Raw genomic sequence first — 13,779 nt, 5'->3', positions numbered from 1 at the left:
ACTTATAACGCAATTAGTTTATTGCACAGAATTTATTAAATTCCATGTTTAACTTCCTCCCTAGCTGTAACAAGTTATTAACATTTTGCTCCAATGTTTGCGATTGGAAGTTTCATGCTAGCTAGGCCTCTCAACATATTTTGGTTCCAAAAGATAGTCAGACAAACCCGGCGTTGCAAACAGAGAGATGTAAATGCTCCAAGACTACGATCAACAGATTTTTGGTGTCTCAGGGAATTGAGGGCTATGGGAAGTGGAGTTGAGGCAGAAGATCAGCCACGATCTTACCGAATAGCGGAGTAGCCGAGGGGCCGAATGACCTGCTCCACTTATGTTCTTACAATCCCAGGCGAGACCCCCCTACAAAAGTAGAACACAGTAAGAGTTCCATACCTGGTCCTCAAAGGACAACACCTGGGCAACATCCCTTGGGAATCCATCAATGACAAACCCCTGGGCATCTGGGAGCTGCATCAAACGGCGTTTGATCTCCGTGATGGTCGTTTCCTTCAAAAGGAAGGACGCACGTCAGAGGACAATCGATCAAAACATGCTCATGTTATCCAGAAGAATGTTAAAAGTGAAGATCATCATAACAAAGCAGGTTTATTCATTCTGGAATCTTGACCTGTGCTGCTCCCTATTACATGCAATAGTTAATATATGGTTTTATACAAATGATAACAGTAAAACGTCAAGCTAGTTGGAATTTTCCAGCCCCCATCCCCCATCCCCACTGCGTGGCATTGAAATCTCCGTTCACATTGGCAGGACTGGAACGTTTGGGCCTTTAATTGTATTTATTGGCCCTCCATTTTAAGAGAATGAACTTGCATTTATATAGCACCTTTCGGGACATCTGTACTAAAGGGCTTTTGAAGCCTAGGCGCTGTGGTAATGTAGGAAACGCAGCAGTCACTTTGCTGTTTGTGGGAGCTTGCTGTGCACAATGTGTTAATAACAAATCACTAAAACAAATGATCCAGTTTGAAGGATAAATAACTGGCCAGCCCACCAGGGATGACTCCCCTGCTCTTCATCGAAAGAGCACCTTAGAATCATTTACAGTCACTTGAACAGGCTGATGGAGTGAGGCTTAATAGCACAGATGCAGGACTCCCTCAGAACTGCATTGCAGCATCAGCCCATTACTTGCATCTGGAGTGGGGCTTGAACCCACGACCCACGGAGGCAAGAACATTCCCACTGAGCCACGTACGAGACTAATTGTCAACTGCGCTCAAATGACCCACAGGATGGCTGGGGTCAGTCCCAAGGTGCTTCTCGCTCTCCTTACAGTAAAAGGACCCACACCAATAGGCTTTGCACAGTTCTGTTGAAGGGTCATGAGGACTCGAAACGTCAACTCTTTTCTTCTCTGCTGATGCTGCCAGACCTGCTGAGTTTTTCCAGGTAATTCTATTTTTGTTTTGCACAGTCTTAATCCAGTTCATACCGGGCTGGAACTCAAAGCACAAAACTGCCCCTATCTCAGCAGCAATTGGCACGGTCACTCGGAGAGGTCATAGGCTCGCTGGCTTCACAAGTGGTGGGGGAGGGAGAGAGGAAAAAAAAATCACTGTGCAGGAAGGGGATACTCAGGGTTAGGACTGAAATACATTGTTGAGGCAAAGTAAAGGGAGTTAACGCAAATATGAAAAAGATGGTCAGGAAAAGGCCATCTGGATCAACAAGCCCTGCTCCTCACTCAGTGGCTGGAGTATCACAATTAGATACTTTCTCTCTTCTCCATAGAGTTGCCAACACTCCAGGATTGGCCTGGAGTCTCCAAGAATTGAAGATCAATCTCCGGGACATTACTCTCTGCAACCTTGGAGAAAAATCATTGGGACATTAAAAAAAAGTCTTTTTTAAAGTCATTTTCTTTGAGCATTTTTTTTTTACTTAATGTAAAACAATTGAAAAAAAGGAGGTGGGGGGGGTGGTGGAAAGAGGAAGGTTGTTTGGCTGACGGTAGTTAGGAAGGTAAATCCAATGTTGGCATTTATTTCGAGAGGACTAGAATATAAAAGCAGGGATGTGCTGCTGAGGCTTTATAAGGCTCTGGTCAGACCATATTTAGAATATTGTGAGCAATTTTGGGCCCCGTATCTTAGGAAAGATGTGCTGGCCCTGGAGAGGGTCCAGAGGAGGTTCATGAGAACGATCCCAGGAATGAAAGGTTTAACATATGAGGACTCTGGGTCTATACTCGATGAAGTTTAGAAGGATGAGGGGGGATCTGATTGAAACTTACAGAATACTGAAAGGCCTGGATAGAATGGACGTGGGGAAGATGTTTCCATTAGTAGGAGAGACTAGGACCCGAGGGCACAGCCTCAGAGTAAAGGGAAGACCTTTTAGAACAGAGATGAGAAGAAACTTCTTTTGCCAGAGAGTGGTGAATCTATGGAATTCATTGCCACAGAAGGCTGTGGAGGCCAGTCATTGAGCATATTTAAGACCGAGATAGATAGGTTCTTGATTGGTAAGGGGATCAAAGGTTACGGGGAGAAGGCGGGAGAATGGGGTTGAAAAACTTATCAGCCATGATTGAATGGCGGAGCAGACTCGATGGGCTGAATGGCCTAATTTCTGCTCCTATGTCTTATGACTCTTATGGCTGACAGTCAAGTACCATCCAATTGGTTAATGAGTCTTTTTGCTTTCCTATTGGTGTAGGGAGACGACGAGTCACAAGGATGGATGTGTTGGCCGACTAATGGCTGGAGTGTGGGGGCAAGTCACGTGATGAAACCTCCAGGAATAGATTCAATTACATTTGGCAACCATACGCCTCTATCCTCCTCCTTCTCCCCCACACCGTCCCAGCCCCTGCTGCCACATCTCCTGGGAGAAGCAAGAGACACCCAAGAAAAGAAACCCAGGACCAATATGGGAAAATGCTCTGGGTTCCTCTGCAACCCTCACTGGGAACTGAAACCAGTCCGGGAAAAAAATCACCTGGACAATGCGATAGCTGCAAAATGACTCCCCTCCTCACTGGTCTTGGGACTGGTTGATTTTAATGACTTAACCGATTTTAGTTTACTCACAACCAACTCATTTACACAGAGCTAAGAATCGGGCCCACTTGACACCCATACCTGAAAAAAATATTCTTTTCAACAAAACCTGAACAAGCGCAAAATTCCTAAAAAGGGAAATTACAAATGCATTTGGATCTAAGTTTTGGTAACTGTGAGAAAGAGAGCCAGAACCTGTTTGAAAATCTTGGTGTGCGAGTGTCGGTGGCTGGGTCAGCCAGCATGTCCATCCCCGACTGTTTGAGGAGGTGGTATTGAGCCACCTTCTTGACCTGCTGCTGTAGCCCTTGGCCCAGGTTTTCATCCCCGGGTCAGGTTCCCGCGTTGGGTGATTTCCCAGCTCGACAAAGCCTATTTTTACATTGTCCTCCCGCAAGTGGAATTTTAGGTGGTGGTGGGGGCGGGTGGGGGGCACATTTGAATAGGTGACCCCAGAACGGATGCCCAGGCTGCTGGGTGCAGAGGACGGCTGGGCACAAGACCTGCCTCCGTGCTCTGGCATGGTGTTTAAATCAATTTTAGAAAATAATAAATAAAACAAAACGGATCCCTCCAGCCCTTACCACCCTACCCCCACACAGTCCCAATGCCCCATCTATACCAACCTATGTCAACCCATGCTCCCCACCCACCCCCAATGACCCCCATATCCATTATGCCAACTTAGTGCCCCTCTACCCACCATTGCCTCTTACCAATTTAGGCCAACCCATGCCCTCAACAACCTTATGCTCGTAACCTCTCCATGCCAACTCACCTAGTTTCCTTGAGAGTTCCTTGACAGCTTTGACACTTCCTGGACAGCTCTTTGACAGTTTTAATGGGTTTGTGCAGAAAAAAAGTGTATAATCATATTCACTTTTAACAACCTCAAAAGGGTGCTTCATGTCACCCAAAGGTGCCCCGAGACTCTATCCAGAGGCGTACTCTGGATATCTAAACAAATCCATCAAGTTCAGACCTCCTCTTACCTGGTCTAACCTGCACACTTTGGATCTTACATTTTTGGCCCTATTTAGTGGGGGCAGCTGGTGATTTAAGTGGCCAGCTGCTCCATAAACCATGCATACACGGACCCTGGCCCAACTCCAGTACCACGCCCACGGGGATGGGAAATGCCGGGTTCAGGATCAGGATTTAGAATTTGCGGGCGTTTCTGGGATTTTCGCCATGACAGAACCTCTCCATCATGGCAGAAACCACGGGCGTACACACGCAGACACATTAGGGCGTTCCAGCATTTTGACCCAGCACCTATGAAGAAATGGCAGTGTAGGTTTAAGTTGCGATGGTGTGCAACTTGGAAGGGAAATTGGAGGGGATGGTGCTTCCTTAACATTGTAAGTTCATTCTGAGATGTGATAAGTGAACAGCAATTCATTATTTTGCCCTGTGTTTAGGGTATAGTTACTGTGTAAACAGTGTCCATTTTGCAAATATTAATGTCCCACAAAAATCAGAGAGATAGATGACCAGTTAATTTATTTTTGGTTGAGTGTTGGACAGGAGACAAGACCAGAAAACAAATGAATCTAAAGGATCTCATGACACCATTTTAAGCAGAGCAGCAGAGTTCCCCTAATGTCTTGGCCAATATTTGATTCTCAACCAGCAGCACCATCTATAATGGCAGGGAATTGGAGTACAGTATTAAGGAAATCTTGCTACAGTTGTACAGGGCTTTGGTAAGATCACACCTGGAATACTGTGTGTAGCTGTTAAGGAATGATATACTTGCTTTGGTGGTGGTACAGTGAAGGATGTATCTGAGACGAGGGTTGTCCTATGACAACAGGCTGAGCAAATTGAGCCTATACTCTTTGGAGTTCAGAAGAATGAGGGGCGATCTCATCGAAACATACAAGATGCTGAGGGGCTTGACAGGGTAGACATGGTTGGGAAATCTAGAACACATGGGCACAGTCTCAGGATAAAAGGCTGATCATGGAGGACTGAGATGAGGAGAACTTTCTTCACTCAAAGCATTGAGTGTCTTTGGAATTCTCTACCTCAGACAGTTGTGGATGCTCCATCTTTGGATGCATTTAAGGCTGAGGTAGACTTGTCTTTTTGGTCTCTTAGGAATCAAGGGACAGGGGGAGCAGGCAGAAAATCAGCCACGATTATACTGAAAGGCAGAGCAGGCTTGAGGGCTGGATAGTCTACCCATGCTCTTATTTATTATGTTCTTACCACAAACAAAATCATGGATCATCAGCACAGGTTGTGGGATTTAACTGTTTAAAATTTACTCTTTCATTGGATGTGGGAACCATAGGCAAGGCCAGCATCTGTTGCCCATCCCTAATTGTCCCTGAACCGAGTGGCTTGCTAGGCCATTTCAGAGGGCAGTTAAGAGTCAACCACATTGCTGTGGGTCTGGAGTCACCTGCAGGCCAGACCAGGTAAGGATGGCAGATTTCCTTCCTCAAAAGGACATTAGTGAACCAGTTGGGGTTTTTTAAAACAACAATAGATGACAGTTTCATGGTCGGCATTGAATTTAAATTCCACCAGCTGCCATAGTGGGATTTGAACTCATGTCCCTAGAGCATTAGTCTGGGCTTCCAGATTACCAGCCTAGTGAAATTACCATTATGCCACCCGATTTCCTCAAATCAGCTGCAAATTGTGCAAATTAGCTGCTTAATTCACTACATTACAACAGTGACTACACCTCGAAAGTACCTTATTGGCTGTAATACACTTTGGGACATCCGGAGGTCATTTAAGGCACTATAGAAATACAAGTTTGTGGTTTGTTTGCAAGTGAATTGTTTTCCATTGTGGGATGTTATTGGTGCAGAGTGACGATGTAACAACAGTCACTAGACTCCAAAATAATTATTTCCCCCCCCGCTACATAAAAGCAGTTATATAAATACAAGAATGGTTTACATTTAACCTTTTACCTGTGGTGCCAATTCTCCATTGGTGATAATTTTGGCAATTAAACTCCACTTCCTGTTGCAAGTTGCATTATGGATCATTTTGCTTCTGAGAAGCTCTCCCACTGAAATGTATTCAAATCCATAACGCTGGGCTATCTTCAGACTCTGAGTCCCCTTCCCACTGCCTGGACCACCTGGAATAGTAACAGATGGGTCTATCAAACAGAAAGACTTGCATTTACGTGGTGCCTGCTATAATTTCAGGACCTTACACTATGTGTATGAAGCTCTGATTAGGCCATAGCGGGAGTTTTGCGTTTAGTTCTGGTCATCACACTTTAGGAAGGATGTGTGTCCTTGAGAGGGTGCAGAAGACATTTACTAGAATGGTTCCAGGGAGGAGGGATTTTTAACTCCAAAAGTTAAAGAAGCTGGGGTTGTTCCCCTTAAAGCAAATGAGATTGAGGGGAGATTTGACAGAGGTGTATAAGATTATGACAGGTTTAAATAACATAGACACGGAAAAGCTCTGTTCTCATTAGCTGATGGTACAAGGACTAGGGTAAACAGATTTAAGGTTTTTAGCAAGTCATGCAGAAGGGGATGTGAGGAAGAACTTTTTTTTGTAAAAAAGAACAGAGAATGGTAATGACCTGCAGGCTGCCTACAGGAGTGGTGGAAGTGGAAATGATCAATGAGCTCCAAAGGCACTGAAGAGAAATGGGCTGCAGAGAGGAATAAAGCTGCGGAACAGGGTCGATTAGATTGCTCTGCAGAGAGCTGGCATGGGCTCAATGGGCTGAAAGGCCTCCCTTTGTATCATGATGACTTGTGACTCAATGTCTCTATGTCATCCCCAAACACTATACAGTCAATGATGACAGTTTGTAGTGTGGTCAAAGCTGTGATACAGGAAATGAAACAGCCAATTTACAAAGCAAGATCTCCAAGTGATATTGCCCAGACAATCTGTTTCAGTAATGTTGGTTGAAGGATCAATATTGGCCAGGACAATGGGGGAAGATCCTCAGGTTATTCTTCAGAATAGAGCTTTGTGATCTTATATATCCTCCAATAGGACAGATGGGGCCTCAGTTTAACACCTCATCCAAATGACGGCACCTCCAACAATGTAGTACTCCCTCAGTGCTTCAATGAAGCGTCAGTCTAGATTTTTGTGCTCAAGAGGATGACCAAAACTCGAGGAAAAAGTGAAGGGACATTTTGGCATGGTGGTCTGTAAAGACCAGTGGGGGCGGTGAGGTGCTGGTGAACGTGTGAGAGCAGATCAAAATTGACCCGGCCATAAAAAACCGGGACAAGATGCCTCAAAAGCGCGTGGCAGTCCCATAAAATCTGGGTCAGCGGATCACCCTGGTGCTCAGTCTCTCAAGATCTCTACCTATAACTTTCTTACGCAAACGGTAAAGGCCACAGTCGACACCGGTCTGCATTAGAGTTTAAGGCCGTGCAATCAATTGCTGTGTGATCTAGAGATGATTCTGTGATCCCAGGTCCCAGCAGAGAGCTGCATGCTGGGGCCATGGAGTGTCAATTAATGATAAATTGCAGGCCCTCCACGAATTTAGCTTCCCTTCTGAGATCGCAGGATCAATCAACATACTCACAAGTTAAAGTGTGTAACTTTCTTAAAGTGCATAACTCAATAATTTATTTAAATTTTTAAAAACGATCCTTAATGCAGGTAACAGTCTGAGGGTGGTACTTAAGGTGACGTGACCCGAGTTAAACTCCTGGCTGCCTATCACTCTCTTTTTAAGTCAGGCAAACTGAAACCTTACACAGAACTTAGATGCTTTTGCAGGTCTCAAGGCACCAGCTTTGGTTCCACCTGTTTTTTTTCTTGGTAGTATTCTCATTTCCCTTTCCCCCTTCCTCTCTTCCCTCCCCTCCGTCTCTCCTCCCATCCATCTTCCTCCTTTTATAAAACTTGACTCTCCACTGGGACATTGTTTTAACTCCCACTTTACCACTTCGGTGGGGTACCACTTCGGTGAGGTAAAGCAGGGGCTCAGTTTGTGGAAGCTAGCGAGACCAAATGCTGAAGTGCACCTGGAAGGTACAGAGATGGGAGAGGTGGTGCCAGAGGGTGCAGCGCAAAAGGATTTATGCAGGAGGATAAGCCCAAGTGTGAAGTAAGGTTGGGTTGTGTGCAATGCAGTTGGGCATGGGCCCACACCACAAAGGTGCCCCTAATATGGAACTAGTTGGCATTGCCACTCAGGTGTGGGGAATGGGGGCAAGATCTGAAAAAAAAAATGAAAGACTTGCATTAATATAGCACTGTTCACAACAATTGGACACCCCAAAGTGCTTTACAGTCAATGAAGCAAGTTTGAAATGTCATTATTATAGCAATGTGGGAAGCACAGTCAATTTGTACACAGCAAGCTCTCACAAACAGCAACATAATGACTAGATTGTCTGTTTTTAGTGAAATTAATGGAGGGATAAATATTGGTCTGAACAATGCTCTTCTTCGAAATATGTCATGGCATCTTTTACATCCACCTGAGCAGGCAGACAGGGGCCTTGTTTTAATATCTCAACTGAGAGACAGCACCTCTGACAGTGCAGCACTCCCCTCAGTACTGCGCTACAAGCACCAACCTTTATTTTTGCGCTCAAGTCCTGGAGCAGGACTTGAACCCGGAAACATGGTGTTGTGGAAATGGAGTCACATATAGGGCAGAATTAGCAAGCCACTGTTGTATCAAATGGTTACCACTGGGTGTAGAAGATGGTCCTCCAACCCTACCTTCTCAGGCAAAAAAGGATGGTCAATAAATACCAGCCCTGCCAGCAATGCCCAAATGCAGAGGTTTTTTTTTAAGAAAAGACTCTCCTGAATATTGCTTAAAAAAAAGAGACACAATATAAAAGATTTTCATCTTGCACACATCAGGATCACTCTTAATAAATTAACAGTAATGGGGGAACAACAATTTATACTGCATGAGGAGAGTGCTACACTTATGCATACTAGAAGCCACATATATTCACACTAAAGGCCCTGTCTCTTTTTCCAGCAATACTCAAGTTCTGTACTATCAAATGACTATAAAGATCCTCCTGTTCATTTTAACCTCACAGTTACCTATCAGAAGTATGATCCACGGGTGGGCTTTGGCTGGGTCGAACACCGTGTATTCTTCAATGAGCTCGGCAGTTTCAGCCAGATCTGTATCACTCTCAATGGAGATCTGATGAATGGGAGGCAGACGGTCATAACGTCGATAAAGAAAATTGGGACTATCAGGCAGAACTGCAAGCAGAACAGCAGGAATAGATATTAACCAATTCATCAGCTGTTTGACATTTAACAATCCTGTCAATCCTCTGACCTCTTCTCTTCCCCAACCTCCCTTCAAACAACTTTGAATGTGAAGAAGGAACCTCATGTTCAGAAAGCTCTCTGATGTGATTATTACCTTTGATGAAGCTTAAATGATTCTGTTAGTGTAGCTTCATTCTGATGCGTCAGCTTGGCTTGGTTGATGCACCCTTGCCTGACTTAGGGGGTCATGGGTTCAAGCGCCAATCCAGAAGTTTGGACACATAGCCCAGGCTGACACAAGAATTTCCTGCTCTTCGGCAAGTGGGATAGGTAAATGGGGGTTTTTAAATACTGCCTGAAGCACAGGAAGCAGATGAGGCCTCAGTTTATCCGAAAGATTGGCATCTCCGAGAGTGCGGCACTCCCTCAGCACTGCACTGGAGTGCTCGTCTTAGATTATGGGCCTCAAGTCGCTGGACTGGGACTTAAACCTGCAACCTCGGAGTCAGGGGTGAGATGGTGCCCCCAGTGCACTATGACTGACACTAGTGGGTAATGGGTTCCCAGTTGTATTTATTATTTGCCTCTTCCTCCTCGCTGGGAAAGTCACTAAACTCCGTGTAGATTTGGATAGTCTCACATCCCAAGAGGGACTAGCAGGTCATTTACCGTTTCTGAACAACGATCTCCTGGCCTGGCAGTTGTTCAGAGGAGGCAATGTCCTCTTCTCCTGGGCCACAAAGGTGTCCCACCGAACTCTGTCTGGTCCTCCCAACTCTTTCACTTTCTTCAGACAACTTTCCAAGTAGTCAACAGGGTTGTCTGGTCTGTAGTACATCAACCCTGTGAGCATACTCTGCATAGAAAGAAACAGGGATATATCATTGAATTCCCATCAGTAACACTGGGCTGTATATCAGGAAACATTATACAGCTGTGCTGATAGAATCATAATGCCACAGGAGGCCATTCAGTCCAGCGCATCCGTGCTGATTCTCTCTACAGCAACCCAGTCCCCTCCCAGTCTCCCAATTCATTCTCGTAGCCCTCCAAGTTTATTTCCCTCAAGTTTTCTATTGAGATCATTGATTGTCTCCACTTCCACCATCCTTGTAGGCAGCAAGTCCCCGGTCATTACCACCTGCTGGGTAAAAAAAAGTTCTCCACTCTTGGCTAAAACGTTACAACTACGTCCTCTTGTACTAGCTATGGAACAGTTTTTCTTTGTCTATCATATCTAAACCCATCAGAGACTTGCACATCTCTATCAGTTCCCCCTCAATCTCCTTTACTCTAAGTCCCCTCCACAGCCTCTCAAGGACCCTCACATCCTTCCTAAGGTATGGTGATCAGAACTGGACGCAATACTATCATTGTGGCCTAACCAGAGGCTCAAAGATTTGGCATAACTTCCCTGCTTTTGTACTCAATACTTCTATTTGAGATGGTATTTCACAGCAAATAAATGAAACAGCCCTCGGATGGTTTGTCAACATTTTAAAAAAAAAATTCATTCATGGGATGTGGGCTTCTCTGGCTGGGCCAGCATTTATTGCCCATCTCTAGTTGCTTTCGAGAAGGTGGTGGTGAGCTGCCTTCTTGAACCGCTGCAGTCCATGTGGTGTAGGTACACCCACAGTGCTGTTAGGAAGGGAGTTCCTGGATTTTGACCCAGCGACAGTGAAGGAACGGCGATATATTTCCAAATCAGGATGGTGAGTGACTTGGAGGGGAACTTGCAGCTGGTGGTGTTCCCCGTGGGACTGCTGCCCTTGTCCTTCTAGACAGGAGCGGACTTGATCTCTCATTCCCTCCATGCATAAGCTTCCTGCACCTTTAATTTGACTTGTGTGAATTTATCCTTTTGAGGACACTGGAATCAAAGACTGACTAATGCAGAAGCACTGTAGAAAAGAGAAGGACAACTACATTCCTCTTGATGTCAATGCCAGCACCGATGTCATTCACCGTGATGAGCACAGAAAGAAATGTAATGGGTACATTAACCTGCACTGGGAGGAAAGAAAAGACACAAACAAATGTAATTCTGTGAAGTGACAGCCACTCTCAGATCAGCAATAAGCAAAACGTCAAATATCTGAAAGAAAAACAAAAGACACACAAAAAAAAAGACACAGCAGGGCAGCCTAGAATCGAATAGCTCAATGTCCCACTCGCTCACCATTAGCCATCAGGGATTATTCTGCAGGCCTCCCACTCAAAGGCTGGGATTTTCCATGCCTGGCGGTGTTGGGGAGGGGTGTTCGGTGGTATGAGCAGACAATATGGCGTGATTGGTTTGGTGACGGCACGAAACCAGTTTGCAATCATCCACTCTAACCGCCCATGGTGGGTTACGCTTCCCGCCATTGGATATCGGGAACCTCGTTGTAATACACCAGCGTATCATTATAAGGCCAGCTGCTGGACCCATCTCCCCCACCAGAACGCCCACCTACATCGGCGGGAAAACATGCCAATGTGTTTCACAACAATATATAAGCGACATGCACTTGGTAGGTTGCATCTCCCTCAACACTTGAAGGTTTGTTTGCCTACCTTGCTATAGTCAGCACTCTCAGTCCTCAGGCTTCACAGGCAGCACCACATCACTTTTAGGGGGGATCATGGGCAGGTCTCTACCTACCAGATCAACCTTTTGTGGGTGGCTTGTCAATGGCTGCAGGGCTAGGGCTTGCGTGGGAAGGATGAGAAGTGGCCTCAGGCAAGGGAAGAGGCTGTAGGATGAGGGCTGTACTGGGCAAGTGGGGTATCCCAGGGTGTGTGTGGGGGGCACATGTCGATCCGTGCAAGTGGCCTCAAGATGGTGATGCTCGAGGAGGGAGTCTCCAGAGGTGATGAGGCCTGATGGACATGCGAGGGTCTGTGTGAGAGTGAGAGTGGTGATGGCCCTTGAGCTGGCAGTGAGTGAGATGCCAGTGAATGTGTGACGGGCTTGTGAGTGTGTGAGTTTAGAGTGGTGAGATGGTTGCCTTACCCTGGCTGCACAGATGAGATCATTCGTCCTCTATCTGCATTGGATGGCCAACCTCTTCTGTGCAGCATTGGCACTGACCACAGCTGCCACTGCCTGCCATGCTGGATTGGTGATACCACTGCCCGTCATGGAGCCAGAGAAGGGGTAGGGGACACCCCAGTGGGCCTCCACAGCATCCAAATGGCATTCCATTGATGCGGCATTAAACCTGGGGGCTGCAGTCTTTTTTACCTTTCATGGACATCTTCCCTGCAGCAGTCGTGGGCTGGGAGCAATGAGATGGGTGTGTGGGGCTGGGCTTTAAATATAGCTGCCAGTGTGATGATGCGGTGAGGAGATGGCATGGTGGGTGAATGAGAGCCCGCCCACCGCACAAATGGTGTGTTTCTGGGAAATGCATAAGTAATGTGGCGGGTGTGAGACAACACGGCATGAGAACCCATCATCATGGTCGGCAGGTAAAACGTACCCGCCCGCTACTACACTTAGTACAGACCTGGGATGATTCCACCCATAGAATCAGCAGAGAAGGTGGCCATTCAGCCCATCATGCCTGTGCTGGCTCTTTGAAAAAGTCATCCATTCCCCTGCACTTTCCCCTTAGCCATGTAAATTTTTCCTTACATCCAATTCCCTCTCGGAAGTTTCTGCTGAATCTGCTACTACTCTTCTCTCAGGCAGTGCCTTCCAGATCACAGTTTGCTGCAATAGCAAGAAAAATCTCATCTTCCCTATTGTCCTTTTCCAAAGCTACCTTAAATCTGGGTCCTCTGGTCATGGAAATGATTTCTCCCTATCTAGTCTATCAGAAACACTCAATTTTGAGCACCACTATGAAAATCGCCCCAGAACCTTCTCTGCTACAAGGAGAACAATCCCAGCTTCTCTAATTCTGTTACTGGATGCTGCTGGCATTGGGGTTTGGGGGGAAGTGGGGGTGGGGGGGGGAGGGAAGAAAGAGAGAGAAGGGTGTGACAGGGGGTGGGGAGAGAATGGGGCTTCAATATCACAGCCTTATCTCCAGCCTGCTATCCCTGTTACCAGGCATTCCGCGTTGGTGATGCCAGATGGACAGAATTAACCCAATTGCCTTGCCCCCGTCCCTGCTCTGAAAGTTGGGTTGTGTATTTCCAGTATCTATTTATCAGAGATTTCCAAAAGTTATTATCCAAGTGTGATTCTTTAATGGTTTATTCGAATAAACACACAAGTTGATGTATTATTTTTCTTTATAATAAAAGCAAAAAACTGTGGATGCTGGAAATCCAAAACAAAAACAAAAATTATTTTTCTTTGTTCTTTCTTGGGTTGTGGTCGTCACTGGAAAGGCCAACGTTTATTGCCCATCCCTAATTGCCCTTGAATGGGGTGGTTTGCTAGGCCATCTGAGAGCAGTAAATAGTCAATCGCATTGCTGTGGCTCTGGGGTCACATGTAGGCCAGACCAGGTAATAATGGCAGATTTCCTTCCTCAAAAGGACATTAGTGAACCAGATGGGTTTTTAATGACAATTGACAATGGTTTCATGGTCGCCATTACTGACA

The 13,779-nt window shown here is 45.9% G+C and overlaps 1 protein-coding gene across 1 annotated transcript in view; it reads right to left on the bottom strand.

Moving 5' to 3' along the window:
- The window catches only part of ak5 (adenylate kinase 5), a 79,496-nt gene that overhangs the window by 57,237 nt on the left and 8,480 nt on the right, over positions 1-13,779 (bottom strand). The window contains exons 2-5 of the mRNA XM_041208296.1: positions 9,906-10,092; positions 9,057-9,224; positions 5,960-6,132; positions 394-507 (exon numbers count right to left, since the gene is read on the bottom strand). Coding sequence (XP_041064230.1) covers positions 394-507; positions 5,960-6,132; positions 9,057-9,224; positions 9,906-10,092 — 642 coding nt within the window. The remainder of the gene's footprint in view (positions 1-393; positions 508-5,959; positions 6,133-9,056; positions 9,225-9,905; positions 10,093-13,779) is intronic.

The sequence above is a fragment of the Carcharodon carcharias genome, chromosome 16 (genome assembly GCF_017639515.1).
Source record: "Carcharodon carcharias isolate sCarCar2 chromosome 16, sCarCar2.pri, whole genome shotgun sequence".
NCBI classification, from domain to species: Eukaryota; Metazoa; Chordata; class Chondrichthyes; order Lamniformes; family Lamnidae; genus Carcharodon; species Carcharodon carcharias.
Note: the sequence above shows the minus strand (reverse complement) of the source record. Positions and strands in the feature narration are given on the sequence as shown.